This window comes from Colossoma macropomum, unplaced genomic scaffold (genome assembly GCF_904425465.1).
Source record: "Colossoma macropomum unplaced genomic scaffold, Colossoma_macropomum, whole genome shotgun sequence".
Taxonomy (NCBI): Eukaryota; Metazoa; Chordata; class Actinopteri; order Characiformes; family Serrasalmidae; genus Colossoma; species Colossoma macropomum.
Genome location: NW_023494787.1, coordinates 39,089,253 through 39,113,413, shown reverse-complemented (window position 1 = coordinate 39,113,413; position 24,161 = coordinate 39,089,253). Strand labels below are relative to the sequence as shown.

Here is a 24,161-nt window from a genome sequence, read left to right as displayed (position 1 = left end):
AAAAGTCTGGTTCCATTGACTTACATTAAAAATAAAGTAGGTGGTTTCTGTCTCCTGTAATCATACTGGTTTTCTTCTGACAACAGCAATTATATATAATATATAGTGTGTGCGTGTGTATACAGACTTACACAAATGGTGTCTTTAATGTATCACTTTAAAAAGCATTGGTTGCAGAATCATCATTATTATCAATGCTAGGTGAATTGAAAACCCTACTTATATTAAAGCTGATATTTTGCACTTCCAAGGTCATTTCTTAATTTCAAATCTAATGTCCTGGGCACAGAGCCAAGTACCATGACCAATTACTTATGAACCGTAGCTGTACAAATAATGCCCAAAAATAACTAGTTAGACATCTCAGTAAGAAAACTGATTTAAGTACTACAGAATTCAAACGGCAATAAAAAAGAGCAGCGACTGAGAAGAAATGTTTTTTTTGAAATGCGAAATATTCCTTAATGTCAGAAATAAATTAAAAAATGGCTTTGCACTACTTGGAATGACAGTAAAAATCATGGTCTTTATTTAAAAAAAAAAAAAATCATTACACAAAAGACAAAGACAGTAACAAAGTGATTATGTAAGTATATTTTGGGCTTTTCCAGTTAAAACTACACATTCACCCTTAAATCTTTTATTTATTACTTTTAAGTGTTGCATTTTCTCCCAGTTGCTGTATACGCACTACTTACAGACCCCTGAACATCTGAACATCTAGTTTGGCAGTGATGTTTCTTTCAGTTGGCTGTAAAACCAATCCCTTTCTCCCCTTGGATTACTTAAACTATTGCCCTATTAAAAGGAGGTAAATATAGTCCATCATTCTTAACGAAAGCTTAATGAATTCCAGGACTTGGCTCATTCTGCTCCAAGGATGGTTGCTATAAGCCCATAACAGTGCAGCGTTTCACACATAGTGGTCCAATAAGGCGGGGGGGGGTGTACTGTTAAAATGCAGAAAAAAAATAAAACAGAACATAAAACATACATCATGGTGACACAGAATACCTACAATTGGACTCAAAAACAAATTAAAGCCTCCCCTTTCAAAAATCAACAGCCTTCGCAGAACTACTAAGCATTTTGTTTTAATAGATCATCTGATGTGGTTTTGGATCCAAAAGCCTACATGAAGAAGGAAGAGAAAGTGGAGATGCGAAGGAGAAAGAGGAAGAACAAAGGAATCAGGGAAGTGGACCGCAGCAAAAACAACATTTAACAGTGGCTTAACGGTTTAAATTCAGAAGCTCATGATCACCTTATTCAAAAAGGCTTTTGGGGCAAGCTTGCCTTGGACTGTATTTGAGCTTTGTCAGAACCAAAGCAACACATACTTAAAGCATCAGATGAAACATCTCAACTGAAGGGGCACTGGCATGTGAGAAAAGCTCTGACAAAAGCTCTTCCAAGCAAAACACACCAAAATACATACTTGGATTTGACACTTCAGGGTCGGATTGGTTCTGAAATGACAAGGCAAGGTGAATAAATGAGCAGTTTGGGAGGGAGGGGTGGGTGTTTGGGGGTTGCAAAGTGCTGAGAGCTTTGCTCAAAGGTCCAGGAGCTGACTGGCTCTGTGAGCTCAGCCTCAAAAAAGTGAAAAAAGTGGAATTGGGAATGGGGGGTGGGGGGGTTAAGTGATGTAAAACGGTTTTGAGCAAATTAAGGCTGGACCAAATGTGTAAGAAGATGAGATGAGTGTGTCGAAATGGGAAACAGGGGAACGTCCTCATCCAGAACCTTTAGAAGCTGTTGAGTTCGCTCAGGGTCTGTTCCAGAGTGGCATTGATCTTGAGGTTCTCCTCTTTGGCGTGTCTGAGCTTTTCTGCAAGTTGGGGAAAACAAGATAGCATTGAAACAAAGTTTCAGAACCACCATTTACATAACTATCAACTGCTTGAAAGCAGTTTGTTTATTTTTGATAATTTCATGCATGAAAAAAGGGAAGGTGACCATTTGTGCTACTTTCATTATAACTCATCTCTTAAAAACCATCAGTATCAAATAAAGCTCAAACCATACCTTTAAATGCACTTGAATTTATTTAGCCATATTGAGGAGTCAAAATGTTCCTTTTCAAAAATGTTTTGGCCTAGCAAGCTTCCATCAAGGCAAAAGATTGAAAGCAACCCATGTTATAATTCTGTTAACACTTCACAGTCCTGCATTTGCATAAGTCAGAGGTTTTCAGTATCAATATCCACTGACTCATCTGCACTGTTGGAGATCCCCGTAACGTCTGCGTTACATAAGAAACCACATTTAGGGATGTGATGCAATTTGGAACAACCAAATTGTGCTAGAGCATAGATGCCTATTCCTGGTCCTGGAGATCTACCATCCTGAAGAGTCTGGATCCAACACAACTGGCTCCAACATTTATATTCTCATGAAGGGCTTCATTACCTGGACCAGTTGTGTTAGGTTAGAGTTGGATCTAAACACTGCAGGGTGGTAGATCTCTAGGTTCACAACTCGGCACCCCTTAATCTCAGCCTCATACGCTCCACCCACATGAAAACTGAAAAGTGTCTGATATCTTTTGTGCACAAAGCTGGCCACATCTATTGTGACTGTCAGTTGCATTCCAATTGGCTGTTTGCACATTTGTGTAAATGCACTTCCGTGGAGCATGTTTGATCAGTCAGACGAAACAAAGTTCTGTTTTTGCAGCTAAATTCTATTAAACAATGGCAAACAGTTGCCTGCGCTAGACATTGTGATGAAATATTTCTTTCAGAGCAAAAATCAGTTGTTCAGAGTAAAACAGCAGGCTGTGATTGGTAGTTTTGCACGTCAAACAGACTCTTCCTGACTTGGCCAAGTTACGTGGCGAACAGCCCCAGACTCTTCATTCTTGCGAGATTAGCCAGCCCTATGCTCAGGAAACTCTTGTATAAACACAGTTCTTATTATGTACCTGTTTTACAGTTATGTTACAAGTTTATTTCTAAGCAGTTTGTTTTGTATTATTTTAGACTTGCTGAATTTTTCTGTCTGGATATTTAAATTGTTAAGAAGTGGTTTGATCCAAAATGCTCCATTCTAGAGAAACTTAAATGGGAGTTGTACACAGTGGTGGCGATCAGAACTAGAAGTCTGAAGAGTTTCATGCCTCTTAAAAGCTCCCTCACAGGAAGTATATATATTCAAAATAGTTAGGAATATGCTGCCCGATGCTGGAGACATTGTTTCATAAAGCTGATTCATGGCAGAAAGGTTTTTGCAGGGCACTGTAGGACAAAATGGTTTCCAGAGAAAATGTTGTTTCAGATTTACCATTAAATTACCAATATCACATATAAAAACTCAGAAGACAAGTGTGAGTTCACTGGTCGTTTTGAATACTAAATAAAAAGGATAAAACTGTAGTAGACATCAATCCCCTGTTTCCTATCACCACCACTGTACAGAAATCAGAATTAAGTTTCCCTACACTACACAATTTCACATCAAATCACTGACTTCTCAGTGATTAAATTAGACATTTTTTGAAAAGTCATGGAGGAATTTCCTTTTAATAATTTTTGCAACTCACAAGTGACACTGGAATATCTGAATTTTCAATCTATTTTTTGACCACATCAAATTATACTGGCAGATAATAGTTATAGGAATTTTCTGGCTCCTTAGAACCAGAAGTTTGTGTCATCTCACTTCTATCTATAGTTATAAAATTTGCTTCTTGCGCTAAAGTCTTATCTTCATGTCTCTCAGTCCTATCTAAAAAAAGTGTCATCTTCAAGAATGTTTTTGAAAGTCATAAAAGGAATCATCTGTTCAGTTCTCTTTTTAGTAGTTCTTCATTTCCAGAGCTGTTGTAGCTACAGTTTGTTTTGTTGCCAAAACATCTCTACCAAAATCCACTAGATTCAAACCAGTTAGTACTAATACTAAGAAGAATTAATATTAAGATAAGAAATGAATTTAAGCTAAAAAAGAAGTAAAGGTTCCCAGATCCAGGTGCCATAAAATGCTCCTTTCCCAAAACAGTGTCTCTAATGACACCAAAAACAGGGAAGTTTCATTTCTCTCCTTTAAAGCCATGATTGCTGTGAACAAAGCTTAGTCTTGCTACTCCTTCTAGACTCTTGTGACTAAAGAGGGTCTTACACATGAATTGCGTGAATATATAAAACACTACATTAAGGGTCATAGAACAAAATAAATGTGCACATGCAAGCCATTACAGTTGTCAATACCCCAGCCCAGCCCAAGAAAGTGAGACAAGTAACAATTTAAAACAGAGAATAAGGGTTCTTTTCCCCCTCCCTTCATTTAGCATGTACACAGAGCATCAAAATACAGCAGAAAGACAAAGGAGAAAGAGCTGAAGCAAGAAAAAAATATACACTAACCAAAGACAGTTCATGTCCAATTACTCTATCAAAGCCTGATATAATTACAATACATATGACAGCACAGAGGGAAAAGAAAAGGCACAGAATGCATGGACTTAATAAATAGACAAAAGATAAACAGAATAAAGACAGATACATAAAACTGGAGATACAGAGAGAAGGCGAAGGATGAAGCGGAGGGGAGTGTGAGGGATCGAGATGGACAGAAGGCGAAGAGGGCCAAGTAGAATTTCTTGAAGTCAAAGTCAGCCAGAGTAAAGTCCAGAAACTTATCTGTAAACAAACAGGGATGATAAACACCTCACTACAGACTGACCACTTAACACCAGTCTATTTCAGCCAAACCAAACTAAACCCAACAGACACAGTTGAAAGGGCACATATCCTACATCTTTCCTGTATTCTAACTTCTTCCTTTGACGTTCACTTGTGATATTCGTGTGGGTTTTTGCACCAAAACAGTTCCAACTCATTTTTCCATGACAGCTTTCTGAACTCTTTTGATCTCTCAGAATTAAAGTTTTATAACTCTACTGTTTTTGTTACTGTGCAGTGTAAATTACCTCTCTTAGGACTTGCACTGTATCGTGCCTTACTTTGACATTAACGTGAATGAGCGGCACTAAACTGCTGTAGGCCGTACATGTAAATGTGCTGGTTTTCGTGACATCACAAGCAACGATGAATTCAAAACAGGCTATTTTTTACTCTCCATCATAATTTCCATACATGGACTGAAGGAACAGTACATGTTAATTTTCACAAAAACACATTTAAAAATAAATGATATCAGTCCCTCTGGGAATGTGCAATTACAAACCCATGCCAATTCAACCAATCCTTGCATTTTTGCAAAGGCTTGCCATTTTTTCTACATTATCACCACATTCAATCACCACATTATGATCTCTTTAATTGCCATTTAATGCACAAATATTGTGATGACTGGTCGAAACTGAGGGTCCTTGAAACAATACGAGGGTTAGTTGAACTTGTGGGAATTTGCAATAGTAGGTTCCGGGAGAGACTACTCACTTTCTAGCTAGCGAACTGTATGTATGTTTTCCATGATATGGGCCCTTTAAAAACAGTACCGGCATACTTTAGGCAAATACAGGTTACATGTATTAACAACACACCACACAACAGCAATCTTGGCAGCTTTGTGAGTGCACAACCACAGTGAGAGAAAAGAGTTAATAATACTTCAGCCTTATTTTCTGTTTTCACACAAGCAACTCGATCACACACTCCATGCAGTGCTTACTTCAGATCAGCTGCTCACACATCATACAATTAATTGAAGTGCATCCATCACACACAAAGGTTACGGCTGCATCTCAAACATGGTGACTAAACCTAATACAGTGGAGTTACGAAGACCAGACGGGCTATTATATTAAATGCATTCTACTGAACTGTGAGGCTATCTCTGTGAGGCTCAGACAGTAGCACAGCTCACACAGCAAGTGAAACATCAAGCAAGTGCACACACACTACAGGCCAGTAATTACATAGAGGTCATGTCGTTGAGGGCGTGATCCAGCTCTTCACTAATGGCCTTGTACTTGAGTTTCTGAGCATAGAGCTCATCTGTTTGTAGAAAGAAAGAAAGAAAGAAAGAAAAGAAAAGAAAAGAAAAGAAAGAGAAAAAAAGAAAGAAAAAGAAAAATGAAAAACAAAAGAAAGAAAATCAGAAAGAAAAAGAAAGAAAGAAAGAAAGAAAGAAAGAAAGAAAGAAAGAAAAGTAGATGACAGAAGAACATAGGAAGGAAGAGTGGGGAAAAACATTATGATTATGCCATGTAAGACAGGAAACCAAAGAAGAGAGAGTGAATGAGGGCGCGTGTGATAAAGGGAAGCGGAGTGAGTGAATGTAATACGGGGGTTTTGCAGGGGTTAGGAAGATGGAGGCAGTTAGAAAGTGAGGCTTGGCAGAGAAGGGAGCCCCTACCTTCCAGGTCATCAATGGTCTTCTCCAGCTTGGCCACAGACCTCTCTGCAAACTCAGCACGGGTCTCAGCCTACAAGACACACACACTTAAAGTCAAACTTGCTGGATCAACACAGTAATCAAGAACACACTGATACAGACGCTGAAACTGTAAAGAGCCACAGGCAGAATGACATCAGAATCAGCATCAATCAGTCGAAAGAGACTGGACTATACTGTAGCTCATTGTCACAACAGAACTGTAAGAAATAACCTTTCTAATTTATAAGAAAATAACCTTTAATGTATGCAATGAGAGATGGCACTGGGAAAAATGAATTCAATCCAAATTTGTCCTGAAATAGTACAAACTCACACTGCCTTCTTTTGGATGCTTACCTTTAGTGAAGTGCTTCAGTAATTTTTCAATATAATTTAAATATTTTACAGCTTTGTGGGTTTTTTGGTAATAATCTGTTTACTGGAGGGTTTTTTTTAATTCAATCTTTGAAATGGTCAGAAGGGTTATACAGCATCATAAACAATTACAGATCAAGTATGAAATAAATATACATAAAAAACAATGTTACACACATTTATTTTACACTAATAATACTACTAATTATTATTATTGTTAATAATTATGGTCTCCAACTCTCCTCCTAGGGAGTTTAGTTCCAACTTGCATTCAACAAGCCATCTCCTCCTTTACCTACACTAATGCATCGGATCCATCTAATCAAGGACTTCCAAAGAAGTTCTCAAAGACCTACAGACAGTGCAGAATTTTGCTCCAACTTAATTTGCAACACATAGGGACAGAGCTATAATGTAGACCGTATGGGGCTTCTCTTGAGCTTGCGTGGCAGACTGCGGTCTGAACTACACTTCACAGGAAGGAAAACCTCAAGGACCAGAGTGGGTGACCACTGTTGCAGATAGTGTAGCATGTACGTTTTGCAAATATCAGCTAGCAGAAAACAAAAAAGTGGCATCATGCCATCTCTAACATTAGCGAAACTAGATTTTATCGCAAGTAATTCTTGACCATTTCTATTGGTCCACTCTTCATGAAATGTTGACACAACGTAAAGGGCATCTGGCATTTTCAAATAATATAATGAAAAATTAAAGTAATGAATGAATGGATAGTTTGGGAATGAGAGTGACTTCACGCTTCATGACAAAACTGGAGAGTGAGCTCACCTCTTTCAGCTTATCAGTCAGGATCTTGATCTCCTCCTCATATTTGTCCTCCTTCTGGGAGTACTACAGACACAGAGGAAGGAGAGAAGCGTGAACCAAAATCCATACACTCAACATAGCCCCAACAATCAAACACAAACACACATGCACACACACCTCATACAAAACAGAAATATAAAACTCAAAAGGTTAACTACTAGAGCTACCAGAAAGGGCCCAACTTGAACAGTCGATGAAGATGATTGAGCAAAAAATATAGTATTTTGTTGTAGAGGTTTCCGTGATTGCTGGGCTTTTGTGCTGCTGTTGTGCAAGGTCTGAGAAACCACACATTTGTGAGGTGCTGGGTGCGCTGCCAGGACTTTAAACAGATCAGGACATGTGCAGTGGAATGTGGATCACAAGAGAATGACCATATTTATACATGGAACACTGAGAGCAAGAACACTTTCAGTATTTAAGAACAAGCAAGAGAAACATGTACCTACTCACCGGTGAATGAGAGTTGCACACATTTCCCAATGACTGCTTTTCAAATGTAATATTTTTAACTACACACTTAATATTACATAAAACTATTTACATAAGGAGTACTAATATTAAATACTACGATTTAAAAATTGCACTAAGGCAGGAAATCATCATCATGTCACTTCCAACCAGATTCAGCCCATACTAAATAAATGAGACACATTTTAGCCACAGACTGAAAGCTATAATCGTGGTCAGGGCAAGTGCCTTTGCGTTAGATGAAAGCTCCAGGCTGGTTTTCCTTTATAAACAATTTACACCAACCGAGTGTGTGTACACAAACATGTCTTTTAGACGCAAAATTAGGAGCTAGGCTTATCTGATCAATATCTGAGCACGACAATGTTTCAAAGCAAAGCTGCCTTGGGTACACAGGATGAAGTGAACCCACAGCTACAGCTTAAATTAAACAAGAGTTAAGCATTAATTCTTGATGTTTTTAAGAATGACATTTACTCAAGATCCTACAAGTCATCCTTAGGACTACTGTGCTTGTTTCTACAAGTACGAGGACAGTGAGGCACTGGATCATTACACCATTGTGCTCAGTGTATACTGAGTCTATACTGAACATCTCAAGATGGTTAACAGTGGGGGAAGTGAGGGTCTTCCACTTCCCTGCATTTGATTACAGCTTCTTCCTGATGTAATGGGCTCCACATTGTAATGTGGTTCAACATGTTTGGCCTTTCGCTGTGGATGATAAAACACAGCTGTATGGCCAGGAAAAGGCCACTCGTAAAGGCATGAGCTCATTTATGTCCACATGACCAGACAGAAGTCATTGATTGGGCAATTAAGATGGAGCAGCTGTGATTGGCTAGGGAACGGGAGGAGGGGTGGGAGGCATCTTCAAGATATGGAACTAGAAGACACTAATTGCATCGCTATTATAAAATAGTAGTGCTTCTACTCCTGGTCAGGCCTGCAGTCCTGAATAGACATTTCGGTGTTCTTTGCTCCCGACACAAACCAACAGCACAAATACCTAAAGATAATGTCACACGTTCATGCCATACGGCACGAGACAAGTCTTGCTTACCCTGCGTGAAGGGATTTGAACATTCATCAGCTCTCAGTAGATCAGTTTTGACAGCCCTCTGTAAGCTGTACACAGCTATAGCCCTTACAGTTCAGAGATGCTAGGCAGAGCAGGCAGTGGCTCATTTAATGAGGGATCAAGTCACTCCCACTTCACCATCACCCACCAATCCTCATGCTTATGATTTTCATCTGCTGCTATGTTCGAAACATGGACTACTACATCACTTACTTGAGAGATCTGTGTCCATCATTGTTTTTCACGTTTCACTTTCACTGATCAACCAACCTTTTGACCCAATTCATGCATAAATCTTTATGAGGCTTTACTCAGGCTTTTTTTTATATCATGTTTAATGTACATTTTCAAACTCCACATAAGAGGTGGATGGAAAACACCAACACACTGGCTGGTCGTTAAAAGATCATGCAGCACGCACCCCCTACCTTCTCAGCCTGGGCCTCCAGACTCTTTAGATTGTTGGTGACATTTTTCAGCTCCTCCTCCAGCTCAGCACATTTACTGTAAGCAGGGCAGCCATTTTGATTTTAGAAGAAGAAGTGCAGAGAAAGAGAGAGAGAGAGAAAGAAAGAGAAATAGGGCAAGAGGTGAAAGTAAGAATGGAGAAATAGAACATGTATAAAATAGCTGAAGAAGAACAGGGCTTAGGAGTGCACAGAGAAAGAAAAGGCAGGTGATGTAACTGTAGATAGTTGAACTCCCTAAGAAGTGACAACGTGAATCTATTGTGCCAGTCAATCGATAAAGGTCTTATTTTATGCATTTTTCTTTCCTTTGACTGATCTTTACCACGGCATAATCAAATATAAGCCAAAAATGCTCCTGATGCAAGTTTCCAGCAGTGCGTACAGTAGATGCTCTTTAGTGGCCTGAGCTGTCATCAAGATAAACAGCATAAATGTTGCATTGACATGTGAAAAGCATTTGCACTAACTTCATGATCGTGATGTGAGAAGTTTCTTGTTACACTCATGCCAAAAAGTCAACAAGCAGCCCTACAACAGGCCGAATCATGCAGATTTAGTTGGAGAGATGCCTGTTGCAGTGAGGGTGGCCAAGAGAAGGAAGGAGCAGGAAAAAAAAGGAGACTGACTTGAAAGCTGCAGAGAACAGCAGAAGCAGAGATTGAGAATGGCCTTTGCCGGAGGAAGGAGTCCAGTATCTTTTCAGATGCCTTTAAAAGCTTTCACTGAAGGTAACCATGCATGTACATACATGCACACACTCTCTCACACATCTTAGAAACTGAACCTTCCAATGAAATCAGGTTTAACTACAGCAAAAGTGAACACAGTTCATAATTCATATACACATCAACCTCAAAAACCAAGGAGCTCCAACATACACTGAGATGCCTGTTTATTAGGTATCTACCTTGTACCCAAATTCAGTGGCCATTTTACCAGAAAAACCGACTATATGGGGGCACTAAGAAGGTTAAAATTATTCAGTTTAGTCCATCTGTTGCTGCACAATTTAAATTAGCCTCCATCTACTCATTATTTAATTGAAAAAGGGCTATTATAGGACCACCACTGACCAGATGTTTGGTTGGTGGACTGTTCATACCACAGCAGCAACAATTTCACAGTAGTAAGTCTTTGACAAGACCACATTTTTTGATATAATTTCATTGGCATCAGAAAACTTTTAAACAAATCAGAAACTGGGAGGGCCTAGCACTCCCCTCCCCTCCCCCCTCAGCGCCCCAGTAGCTACTCTCCTACATGGTAGTGCAGGTTGATGAGTGAAACAGTGTTGATAAATGACACACATACACAAAAAACCCTCTAATACCTTTTCCTCAGAAGCCTGCAGAGTCTTCAGTGTTTGATCCAGAGCCCTTAGCTCCTCTTCCAAATGCTTCTTATTACTGTTAGTTCAGTAGAGAGGGTCACACCAAGGGTCAGACATGCCGAATCACAGGAAAGAGGTAAAGTTGGAGACGGACACACACAAAAGGAGTAGTATTCCAGTCAAATCATTCCTTTTGTCATGCAAATGCAAAATGCAAGCATTCTTCTCATGCCAAGGTCATATTTAAGAGCTTTATGATGAAAATGCGACTAGAAGCATACAATTAGACACTGATCAGTATGTGCACCAACACTAACTTCAGAAAATGGAACATGTTTAATACAATTTCTTAAAACACAGTTGCTCAAAAATGGAAGGATGTCATTCTAAAACGATACACTATAAATTCTCACTTCGTATTTTTATTAATGAAATATAATAACTATAATATAAGCACTAATTATGACTCATTACAGTCCACGCAAACTTGTTTAAGAAGATAACAAGTGTTTCGGAAATTAAATGCAACAAGTGCAAACAAAGTGCTGCAGCGTGTCTAAGTAAAAGCACCTCTTAAAGTGTGACACTGCATGTCAGAAGAAGCACTGTGCCGGAGGGCTTTTCTACTTCAGACTTTTACATCGACATCAGTTAAATGTAGGCTAAGGAATAACATTTGTCTTTTTTGGTGGTGTTTTATTAAAGCGACAGTTAAGGTGTCTAATATGGTGGAATATAAAACACTTCTAGTAAGTCTTATTTCAGCAATCTTCAATTACCAAAACGTCTTAAAACAGATATCATGTTTTTGAATGAACGCTTCGACTGTGCATCCCTACATACAAGAGCCATACCATAAAAGTAGTGGAGAGACATTACACTAATGAAATATGAACAAGTTTTGTGGAGAAATGAGCACCTTACACTCACACTGATATGGCTATAGGACTTAAGAGCGTGTATAGAAAATGCAGTGCGTGTTAAGATGTATGACTCACGCCTCAGCCAGCTCTGCCCTCTCCTCAGTGCGCTCCAACTCTCCCTCCACAATCACCAGCTTACGAGCCACCTGTAAACACATACACACAGACAGAGTTAATTGCTACCAGGTGCTGAATTCCTCCATACCAAGCAGCTGGTGTACAGGTGAGCTTTCCTACATGCGAGTGTGAGCGTGTCTGATGACCTCACTGTGTTGCATACATTCTTCAGGTGGTGCTGAGTGAGTATACTACTGAAAACCTGTGTAGTGCCTGTACCTGCCTGAGTACAGTACATGTATGTGTCAGCATGCCTTTTCAATGAAGTGAGTACAAACTGGCACCATGGAATAGTGTGCATGTGCGTTTTACCCACCTCCTCGTACTTGCGGTCAGCCTCCTCAGCAATGTGCTTGGCCTCCTTCAGCTGGATCTCCTGCAACTCCATCTTCTCCTCATCCTTCAGAGCCCTGTTCTCAATCACTTTCATCCCTCTATTCGCACAGAGAAAGAAACGTTTGTCTTTTTGTGGTATTTTTGGAATTTACAGAGCATGTACATGTGTATACAGGTGGCTTGTAAGGTGGTGGCCATTGAGGTCATTGTGTATGTACCTCTCGCTCTCATCTGCTGCCTTCTCTGCCTCCTCTAGCTTCTGCAGGGCTGTGGCCAGTCTCTCCTGAGCTCTGTCCAGCTCCTCCTCAACCAGCTGGATACGCCTGTTCAGAGAGGCCACTTCTGCCTCAGCCTACGACACATACACAAGAAACTATTAGCACACTCCTGTTACATAAAGTAATTAAGAGACAGGAAAAAAAGAGTGGGACAAGGATAAGGAATGGGAGGCAGCCCACTCTTGACAAATCAAGACAAATATAGTCAACATCTTGGAGAATGACAAACGAAGAGACAGACATTTTGGCACTGCCCACGCACACAGATAAACAGTTTGCATTATCCTGCTCCCACAGGCACTTAAGTTACCATCTATGTTGATACTAACAGGCTTTAAGACAAGGTGTTGCAATTTATATTAAAAAGGAGGGTAAATCTTCATGGCAGTTCTGAGCAAAGACTCAAGGCACATGGACATGTTTCAAAAGTGCCACTGAGTGAAAATGAAAGAGTTCTGAAAATGCCAAATGTGTTATGAAAATGTCATTAAAACAAAAACTCTGCGCAAGTCAAATGCTTATTATGGCTACAGAAACGATAGGTAATAGTAGTTCAAATGATTTAAATGATAATATTACTACTGGACAAAGATGTAACAAGCAATATCAAACTAAGGAATTAATGTGAAATGTCAAACCGTCACCGTTACATCCCTCTTTCTCTTCTGAGGGTCGTATTTTCATGGAAACCACAGTTAATCAAAACTGGGCTACTAGGACGCACAACTTTTTGTATTATTTATGTACTGTATACATCCCTCTTTCTCTTCTGAGGAAGAGAAACAGATAAATGCTACTTTTTTTTTTTATTTGTAAATAAATGTGTAGTTTTCAGGCCCAACCCAATCTCTGCAGTGTATAAGCAGAGCTCTGTATAATAATCAGCACATTTAACACAAATATCGAACATCAGACTAAATCTTAACCGCAGAATCGAAAACCGTACCGAAGCTGAAAATCGTTACAGTGACACCACCAGCAGCTGCATGTTAAGCGCTGCTCCTCCTCAGCTGAGCAACAGTGTGAACACAGCCTAACTGAAGTGCCGCCGGATGTTACGACATCGCTCACTGACTCTGGAGTTTCGCTCCTAATAAGGACCGAGTGTCGAGGCTGAGGGGCGAGTTCATCTCCAGCGGCGCCGCAACACGCTAAGCACGTTTGAATGACCGGAGGCGGTTTCCCTTCGACAAAAATGACCAGAGTGAACACCAGTCAGGCGAGGAAAGTGAACATAGAGGTCAGCAGGAGCTGAAACACCTGGTGTGGTCTGAGCAGGCTAGTGTCACTGAGGCGCACCTGGGTCCTCAGGTCTGCCCAACGCCTGTGAAGGTGGACAGGCTAACAGTTCTCACATTTCTCTGAGCCGTGTTAGCGTGTCTGGTCTACCTGAGTGACCATAAACAGGGCGGACCTGCATTTCTGACCTGAAACGATACATAAACACGAGGGCGACACTGAACGGGTTAAATATGAACATGAATTTAAGCGGATGCTATCTGCTACAACCTGAGGCCTCGCCGAAAAAACAGGTCTAATTTAACCTCAGAACTACGGTCAACAAATGAAAGAGAGAAAGAGAAGAAAAACAGTGTGTGAATTAAAAGAAACAGGTAATATGTGGAGTTCAAGGTCCGAAAACTGAAGTTTCTCTCTCAGCTAGCGTCAGCTTAGCTGCGGGCTAAATCAGATAAAAGGGAACCCAGACTAGCATGTAGCTTCTTCCTCTGGTGTTACACTTTCGAGGATCTGTATCTGTGAAAGAGTGAAGGAAGAAACCCACGCAGTCGACCTGTTTGCTAGTGTTTAAGTCAAATGTTGGAGCGGACTTCTCCTCACGGCTCCAAACAGGGAAGTCCTGCTGGGATGCTGCCTCTAAATACCTTTCATTGCTGCACGGGGCGTCGATGCAGGGTGTGAAAGACGGACACTTTCTCTCTCCGCAGCTCAGCGGAGTCAACCGACATCATTTATCTCAGTTATAAAGCCCGCTGTGCGCTGTGTGGGGAGGCTGTAAAAGTGATAGTCGGTGTGGTGTAAGTTACCTGCTCCCTCCCACGCTTCTCCTCCTCGACCTGCCTCTGCAAAACCTCGGCCTTTTCTTCTGCATCATCCGCCTGCTGCTGCAGGACCTTGATCTTTCTCTTCACCGCGTCGAGGCTGTTGACTCCGGCCATTTTAATGTGCTGTTCGTGTTTAGTAGTGTGCTCGAGTAATCAGTGTATCCTCTCAGAGCTGGAAGCAGCGTAGTGGACAGGGCGGTGACAGCACCAACGCCCCGCCAACAAGTCAAACGCAGACAGCAAGAGGAGCGGGAGAGTCAGAGGGGTTCAGACGGCTCTACGAAGCCCGTCTGGCTAGATTTACACCAATTTACGGAGAACTTTAAACCGCTAATATCCAAACTAGGCTAGTGTTCAGGCGCGTGGTAGTTTTTAGTAGTCCAGACGTAGCCAGGAAGCTCTGAAAGTTGACTTTTCTTCCTTTTCTTGCTTCTTCTCTGTAGAAGGACGTGGCAAGTTCTCCTAAGTCACCGGCTTCCGCTGGAGAGAGAGAGCTGGACTCCTTCGCTTTAACGCCGCCGCTTTCCAGTTTCAGCTTCGAAGTAGTGAATTAAAACATAAAAAGAGTGGCGGTGGAGTCTTATCTCTCCTCCCCTTAACTCTCTCTTCCCCCGGTTAGTTCGTTTGCCTCGACTCTTCCTTTTTCAGCCGCACTTCCGGCTTGCTCCACCCAGTCTCCGACGGTTTGGAGAAACAATCGAGTGGAAGTGCTGATCCTGGACCAGAGGCGGCGAGTTTCTGACGGCGATCAGGCGTCATAAGCTGATCTCCGGACAGCGACTGGTCTCGACCTGCGTTGTGATCGAGGTGCTCGGGGAAAAACCACCCCCTGGATTACACGTGTCCAGGTACATGACGCAGAGCGACTCAATCATTGTGGCATTCCGGGCCGCTCCTTCACTGAGGTGGGGCTGGGTAGGCTTGTCGCGTTGCTGGGGTTGAGTAAGAAGTTTTAAACCTCATGAAGAACCCTCTCTGACTTAACGTGCTGCTTTATCGTCCTTTTTGTCACCTAATCACATTATAAGCAGATAGGTCTACACATGTTTTGAGCCAAAGCCATGTAGATTAAGTTGTCTGTGGCATCATAATGCCATGTTGGAATGAATCCAGAGTAGAAAGCACATTCCTGGTGATCAAATCATGTCTCTTAGGAGCATGTGTCATTACAATCAACAGTAATGCACTTATGCATTCAGGTGTGTATGCTAGTCTGGCTCTCGCTCTCTCTTACAACACAACAGGATGCTGAAACATGTCCTTACACACTTTAACTCATGATGAAGTCACTACCAGCACTGATCTAGATGCTACTTGCATACAAACTGTTTCAACAAGCCGTTTCACAATTTGATTGTTCCTCTGTCACGGTTCTTAAGTGTATGTTCAGTAGTCTAATCACTCAAAGGGCTATTACCTATCTTTTAGCTTCCTTGTAATTATATTAGTGGAACGTAGGCCATGTTTTGTAGCAAGATAAATAAATGGTTCTTCAAGGGTTTTTTAGTAAAGACAATGGTTCTGTATAGAACCATGAACACTCAAGGAACCCTTTGCATGATTAAAGGGTTTTTGCATCGTGATAGTGTTCTTCAGTGTGATGTAGAATGTGCTGTAGATGGTTCTTTATAGAACCTTTTTGAAAAGGTTTCTACATAGCACCAAAAAGGGTTCCACTATTGTTACAAGCCAAAGAAACCTTTTTTTAGTACTGTATAGAGCCCTTTTTGCTGAATGTATTGGTATTTATATTGCCATTTTTTTAAACAGTCCTGCATTATATTTATGTCAAACCTTTTTAACTCATGGTCATGAGTTTGTCTACAGATTAATGTTCTTACTGTCTTCTTTATCTATGTATCTTAGCTCGAAGTAAACTAAGCAGAAAAACAGCTTTGGCAGCAGTTTTGAAGTCTAATTGCACAGGTGTAGTGCAGATTAAGCACTACAGTCAATATAGTATAAGCAAATAGGACAGGAAACCTGCCAACCCTGCGGCCACTCTTTCCAAAGCAAACAGAAATTGCAGGGCAGTAAGAGACTAAGCTTCACCTGAGGTATTGATACTGTAGAGATTTGAGCTGTATATTATCTCAGTGCCATGTCTGGATCGTATATGTAGAAATTAAATCAGGTCATAAATATAAAGATGCCAGAAGTACAGGCCGTACTAGTAACAAGACCAAGCGTGAGGGCTTGCTGTGTTCTCTGTGCGGAACATAACGAAGAGCACTATTGCAACACCTTCTCCTGACTTTACACTGTGGTTTTGCATGAGCAGTGACATTGGCATTATTTTACTAGCACCATATATTAGCGGTGAGAAGTACACATCAGTGTTTAAGATAGGCCTAAGGGAATGGATTTTGTCTGATCATATTATTTAGATTCAAGCTCACAATATGCACCTTAGTATATAACTGTATGGCTGTACAAATGTTCAAATTACTCTGTAATATAAATAACACTATACAAAACATGCTGCAAATATCTATATATTTAATATTAATATCTTTGGCTTTTGTATCTATTTTTATACTTTAATTTTCCTCTTAGCTAATATCGCATGTTGTCGATATTTGTTAGAAGTTTCACGTACTTGTCTGGTCTATGAAATGTGTTATACCTGCATGTGACACATTTGTCATATATGACGAACTGAAATAAAACTGATTCTGACAGACTGACATGACAGCGGGTGGAACTGTTCTCTAATGAATGATGTATAGAAGCAGAGCACCTTCTCAAACATGTGGACCACTGTCAGGCTTAAGGCTAGTTATTATATCCTGTTGCCCCTTCCTGTCTCCCCTCATCAGTGTGAGAAATATTTCTGTTCGACTATGTGAAATAACCCTGTGAAGGGGCCTAGCACATTTTATATGCACTACTACAATCCCACCAGCAGATGACGCCAGAGGTCCAGAATCAGGGTGTATGACCACAGTAGAGACGTCTAATATGGCAGGTCATTTGGCAGCTGTAGTTAATATTTGGAGGCCATGAGACAGCAGCTCATAAAACAAGCACAGAATTTACACAAATCTTAGTGTTTGATTATGGCCTTCTGCTGTTAGCAGTGGGGTTGGGACAGGACTTTGGTCCTGGAGGGCCAGAATCCTGCCCAGCTTTCCTGCTTAAACACATCTGATTCAACCCATCAGTTGATTAGCAGATTTGGTTGTTTTATGAGAGCAGAGAAAACAGAATTGTGGTGGATTCTAGCCCTCATTTTCCCAAACTGTGTTTAATTAAAGCCCTTTGTATTATAGGGTAGTAGCTTTCTCTTTGTTCTTTTGCACACAGAAAAAGAGGTCTTTATGAATGATCAGAATACATTACTAATTCTTTGTCATGCACTTTGTGTTTGAAGTGCAAGCAAACTCCCTAATGAGCTATGTTCTATCAGGTTTTCCACTGGAATATTTCACTCATTTGAGCTCTCCCAACTGTCCATAAGACATTTCAACCAACAGACATGAATAGGGCCAGTAATGCTGAAGTGTACATATACAGTGAATCTGAGATAAAATACAAATGGTTGTAATGAAGATATAATACTAGAAGAAGAAACATTTCAACACTAGATTTTAGTTGGTTTACACTGGTGACAAAGATAATTATAATATGCCAGCTAATTTAGGTGTTAGCTGATTACATGTGTCTGCTAGCTGTGAGCAGAAATCTGAATACATTTTGGTCCGAGGTGATTGAGCACTTTTTACGCTTACATCTTACTATATAAGAGTTTGTCTGACCGTATGCACATAGTTAGAGGCAGTGGTGGACAATAACAAAGTAAATGTAATTCGTTGCTGTACTTTTAGTAGTTTTTCGTGTATCTGTACTTCACTGAAGTATTTCCATTTTGGGTGACTTTTTACTTTAACTCCACTACATTTCAAAGTCAAATATCTTACTTTTTACTCCACTAGATTATGCAAAATCTGTTGTTCCTTTTGTCTTTTGAGCGCATAAAAATGTAACGTCAAAACGATACAAGCGCAAAGCAAGCACACCAATCAGGGTACAGCACGCACTTGTTTTGAGCTTGTTTTGACCTGTTGGACATACCTACCCAGTGCAAGCATACAGTCAGTGCTGCAACGTAAAATTTTGGGAGCGCTTATGCCAACATAAATGATGGAACTAACCTAACTTTGTGTAAATAGACCACAATATAGAAATATGTACACATATGCAGTTGTGACTGGTGTGTCTTTTTTCTGAATTTATACAAACACCATTTTATAGTAAATTTGTTTTTGCTGGTATATGTTTATGAACGGAGACCTGCGGAAGGAATATAGTAAAGGAAAACTCATTTGTGAACCTGTGTTTAAAGCAAGTTTTTATTAAACTTAAACTTGTTTCAATTTAAACAAATTTTTATATAAACTAAGTTGCAAATAAATCTTAAACCGAAATGTTTCTTGTTCGCAAAAGGTTATTTCATAGCTTCTTGGTTCTACCTAGTGGAAATTGTTTGCCTTCAGTGTTTTGTGCTTTTGATAATTTTAATAGACATCAGACTAATTAATGACATTCTATTAAAATATTGGTGTTACAAGAGTGACACTAGAGTATTTTCACTTAAAATGAGTTGATAAAGCAAGAGTTTTGTTACAAAAATCATAATTGATCTTTTAGTACTTTTGATACTTAAGTACATTTGAAGGCAAATACTTTTGTACTTTTACTCAAGTGGAGGTCTAAAGGGAGGACTTCTACTGTTACTGGAGTAATATTTTACCTTGGGTATCTCTACTTTAACTCAAGTACATGGTTTGTGTTCTTCGTCCACCACTGGTTAGAGGTAACAGTAACTGGAAACTAAGCTAATAATTTCTGTACTCACCTGTCAGTTTACAGAAGAGGTCATAGGGAACGAGGTGGTAGGCATGATCTCGACCTCTAAGAACACACATACATCACATGCCAGACTCAAACTGCGACAGCATATCTAGGCACACATACTACCACACACTCAATCAGATATATTTAGTTTCAGAGTCTTATTTTTGATGCTGCCAACCCATGATACAACTAAACAACTGAGTTTATCTTTAACAGAAGGTTTGAACAGAAGCTGTAGCTAAAATTACACTGTCCTTTACCTCTCACATTCTCATCATAGCTGTACAGCCTTACAGTGAGTTGGCCCCACAGGGCCAATTACTCAAGGTTCTATTTAAAACATCTTCCTTCATGATCAAACTAGTGTGTTGCGATCTGTCTGTCAGCTCCAAAATGCATGGCAATTAGCGAAGACGTCTTGTGTGCTTAATTACGCTCGATCGTTCTATGAAACCCGAAATACTTATTACGAAATAAATCCAGTTCAGTTCAGTTAAGCAACTTTTTTTTTCTTTGACTGCAGAGGAGAAGAAGGTGAGCGATAGCTTGGCTGTGGGGTTTTGTCAAGGTTTTAAATAGGCTTGGAAATGACAGCTGTAACGGTGGCAACCCACACTTGGTCTTCCTTTGGGAGCGGAGCTTATTGCCCCAGCTGACTGACCCAGGGTTGCCAGATTGCTGAAGGCAATAAATCTTCCTCAGATAGCTCTGCACAGTATGTCTCTCTACTGCTCTTGTGTGAAAGGAAACAATGGGCAGTTCCTCAAACCTAGTGTACATGCCTGCCATAAAGAGAAAAAGCAGGGTGCCTGAGGCCTTTAAATACACACTCACAATCATATATACAGCTGCATTAAGACCATCATGATCACACACACTGCTAATGCTACATCATGTTATCTGCTAAAAGCTGAACACACACACACACACACACACACACACACACACACACACAACCCTCTGTCTCTCAACCTCTCTCAACACACACACACACACGTCAGAAGCCCTTCAGTCCAGGGATAACTCGAAGGCCACACATTAAAACAACAGGTGTGCCTGCTATATCCAGAACTCTGAACAGTTAATAATGGACAGTGAAGTTAAAGATGGGCGAGACAACAGAGGAGACAGAATAGTCTTACACAGTACCTCTATTCACTTTACACTGTAGCATTAAAATAGCTTCTAATAAACTAGCTTTTACTGTGAATTGCAAGTGGTCACATTTTTAATATGTAATAAATTTTTTGACAGCAATTTAAATAGTTACAAGTATTTATTTAATGCCTCAGAGTAGGAAGTGATGATCTAAGGTCAGCGCCTCTTTGACCAGAGTAGATCATCAATTATTTGATGCGTATGGCGTTTACAATCTGATCTGTTATTGCAAACCCAATTTGAGCTTTTTGTAGTGTCTTATAGGAAAAGAAACAACTGCTGATATGCATTATTGTACTATATATGTTCAAAAATAAAGACACTATAGAAGAACCACTTTGGTTCTCTAAGCAACCTTTCAATAGATGGTTCTTTAGGGAATCAGTTTTTTTGAAAATGAGATGTGCAGTATAAGCTGTACCGTAAGCCCTACTGAGATGATCAGGAGAAAAAATACATAGATCATTTTGTCCTGTTCAGAGGCCTCAGATGTTGTATCCTTAAGATGCCATAATTTCAGCACGGAAGAACATAAAGTCACAAAATACTAAAGCATAGCCTAGACTGTGCTAGGAGATCAGGGGTGAGGATGTTCTTCAGCTCCTTTTAGACACACTGATTTATAACCCTGGAGCTAAACCAACAGTGTCCTTGTGGACATTACCACCCTGTGGAGTACACATGCTGCAATGGCACTAAATAAGACCCTGTGTCACCCTTATGGCACTCGAGGCTGGGCAACGGAAAAAACGATGGACAGAGTAGAGACGGAGAGGGTGCAAAGGCACATAGGCAGAAGATATAACGGTGGGTGGCGAATATCTTGTTGACATCATAGTCAAAAGAGGGAAGAGAGACAGACAACTGCAGAGGATTAAATGGAGAGAATGAGAGGAATGGAGGGGTGGGGTAAGTGGAACCTGGGGATAAACTGTTGGGTACTTTGGTGTGTTGGGGGGACTACGTTTGCGTGCTTTGTGGTTTATTAACACTCACATCAGCGGCCTTCTTCTCGGCTATCTCTAGCTTCTCCTGGGCGTCTTTCAGGGCCTCAGAGTACTTATCCAGCTCATCCTCAGTTGCTTTGAGCTTCTTCTGCATCTGAATCAGCTCATCTTCATGCTTGGGGTGGAGAAAGAACAGATAAAAAAGTGTTAAATGTTATCACTGTGATGTCATGATACCCCAATACGCTCCTTCCCTCCCTCCCTTACATTACCCCTTCTAACTCAACTAAGATGGAACTTCACTACAAGTCCAAATGTCGTTTATGCCCCCAACCACCCCCCCCCACACATACACACTTATCTGGCCCCATCAACCCCATGCACTCTGCAGAAAGTCTTGCAGCCCTGTCATAGCTTTATCTCAACACCATGTGGGTAAAAATATCATCCCAGGGATGTCCCTCTCCCCTTCTTGATCCTGTAACTGCCCGTGGAGTTCTCTCCTTCCTCTGGATTCTTCCATAATCAGATCACAGCCTTCAGATGGATGGCCCTGGCTTTCATCGTCCTGGCTACGATTACTTACAGCAGGCCTTGGTGGTCAGCTCTTGTTTCCATGTTGGTTTTGGGTTGTCATTGGCATTTCAGCTGGCTCTAAGTTTGATTTCAGACCCTCACAGGATGCACGTGTCACTCAGAATGCCCACTTGCTCCAGATGACTAGATGGCTAACACCGCTTGTTGAATTTATGATGCTGGCTTGAAGGCCAAGTTGCCATAATATTTAATGAGATTGTAGTCAGATCTATTTCACTGTACCAACTTTCGTCTACACCCTCTAAATTGAACTGGCTTAAATGAATAAAGAACCGGCCTGATGCATGCATCCAGAATATTGTAACACATTATATGTATCCAAAATCTTTATGTATCAAAAAAATCTATAAGCTTATTGGATATGAGTCCACTAGCTTGGTCATTATTACCAACTCAGTGCAGTTGGTAAATTAGAACCTATATTCTACAGGTAAATCTTTGCGGTGTTCTATTATCCCCTTAGAAATGACCGTGAAATTCAATGTCCAAATTCCTTTACAGCTAGTCTAGATACATCTTGAGAGATCTTAGTGGAGTTCTTCCTCTCTCTCACCTGTTTACTTCTTTCCTCAGCTGCTTTCCTGTCGGTCTCAGCCTGCTCTGCCTGGTCCAGAGCATTCTCCTTATCCAGCTTCAGCATCATCATCTTCTTCTTGATGGCCTCCATCTTGGCTCCGGTGTGTAGTGCTCACAGTAAGAGAATCAGACAAAGGAGAATTCAGATGAATGAAGGCAAAAAGAAGGATGAAGCTCCAAGACCTTGCAGGGTGAGAGCGAGAGGGAGAAAAAGACAGAGGGAGGGAGGGACGGAGTGAAGGAAAGAGAGCCCAAACTCAGCAAGAGATAGGACAAGGGCCTTTATATCAGGAGGACATTTTGCTCCGCCCATTTTGATGAGGCCACACCTCCTGCCATTGCCCCACCCAGTTTTCCTCTCCTAGTAACTCACCTAATACAGGCATAAACCTGATCGGGCGGATCATATTAATGGCTCATTTAGGCGTACTGTACCCACTTTGTAAAAGGGAAATAGTAAGTGCAACAATGTTTTTGACGTTTACAGTGGAGATTTCTCTTATAGTGTCCTCCTTGTCTTTGTCAACATAGCTCTTCTCCTTGAAGTTCCTCTTTTTTAGCTTGCTTCTCTGCTCAGTTTGGAGTCGTCCTTTGCCCTGTTCTCAGCTGTTAAAGATGATGGTGAGAATTATGTGACAAACGAGACACAAGAAAGGTTTGAGGGTGATGGACAGAGCATGGCTTCTGCTATAATAAGACAAAGCCTTTGCTTTTGTGACAGGCACAGGTGTGTGTGTGTGTGTGTGTGTGAGTGACACTACTACCCTCCCCAGTGCAGTGCACTTATGGCCTGTCAATCGACACACTGATCACTTTACTGTTTTTTTCTAAGCTGAGCCTCAGCTTTTATATGGTTGACGTTATATAAAGTGGCATTCGTGAATTACATTGGCTGTGTGATGTTCTAACACTTCCTCTGTCTTTTCGACTCACACACATCTACACCAACATTTCTCGTTTCTGTTCAACTGGTGCACAACTGCTAGTGACTCCTTGTGTAACTTTGTCTCCCTATTACACAAATAGTGCACTATTTAGCGTGCTAGACAATTTGTAGTGTTCTTCAAATTCTCAGTGACACTTCTTTAGTCACTCTATGGTCATTCTCCAGTCAAGTCACTGCACAGCAAACACTGTAGTAAATAGTTAATGAGTGATTAAGTAAACTATTCCAAACACAGTCTATACGAAAGTGTGGCATCTGTATTTGTGATGCAGTGCAAGCTAACTGTAAGTGTTTGGTGCGAATTGTTCTTTACATTTAACTTTTAACAAAAAAATAAAGACAAACTGGCAGTGTTCAAGCTGAATGCCTGGAATGAGCCTCCACATGGCCAAAGGTGACCTGTGTATTTTAGGTGTGGGGGTTAAGGAAGACACAGGCCTAGTTTTAGGGCAAAGGTTAAGTAAAA

General features: G+C 40.7%; 1 protein-coding gene across 9 annotated transcripts; it reads right to left on the bottom strand.

Moving 5' to 3' along the window:
• Positions 1-506: 506 nt before the first annotated feature.
• tpm3 (tropomyosin 3) lies at positions 507-23,029 on the bottom strand. Of its 9 annotated transcripts, none has more exons than XM_036567287.1 (10): positions 22,727-23,029; positions 21,626-21,751; positions 12,492-12,625; positions 12,254-12,371; positions 11,896-11,966; positions 10,898-10,973; positions 7,507-7,569; positions 6,322-6,391; positions 5,882-5,960; positions 4,241-4,640 (listed from the first exon to the last, which is right to left on the bottom strand). In XM_036567287.1, the coding sequence occupies exons 1-10, from the start codon at positions 22,838-22,840 to the stop codon at positions 4,637-4,639; spliced, it is 855 nt and encodes a 284-aa protein (XP_036423180.1). In that variant the 5' UTR covers positions 22,841-23,029; the 3' UTR covers positions 4,241-4,636. The 9 variants fall into 9 exon arrangements, with proteins under 9 accessions (XP_036423182.1, XP_036423179.1, XP_036423186.1 ...); XM_036567285.1 differs by lacking the exon at positions 10,898-10,973 and adding an exon at positions 9,526-9,601 and having other exon boundaries at positions 22,727-23,028; XM_036567289.1 differs by lacking the exons at positions 4,241-4,640; positions 5,882-5,960 and adding an exon at positions 507-1,831.
• Between the last annotated feature and the right edge of the window lie 1,132 nt (positions 23,030-24,161).

Excerpts from the sequence above, each read along its gene's own strand:
- tpm3 (XM_036567289.1), bottom strand. The coding sequence starts at position 22,840 with ATGGAGGCCATCAAGAAGAAGATGATGATGCTGAAGCTGGATAAGGAG. Across the intron at positions 21,752-22,726 it reads CTGAGGAAAGAAGTAAACAG|CATGAAGATGAGCTGATTCA; the intron begins GTGAGAGAGAGG and ends CTCCACCCCAAG. Across the intron at positions 12,626-21,625 it reads CCGAGAAGAAGGCCGCTGAT|GCTGAGGCAGAAGTGGCCTC; the intron begins GTGAGTGTTAAT and ends TATGTGTCGTAG.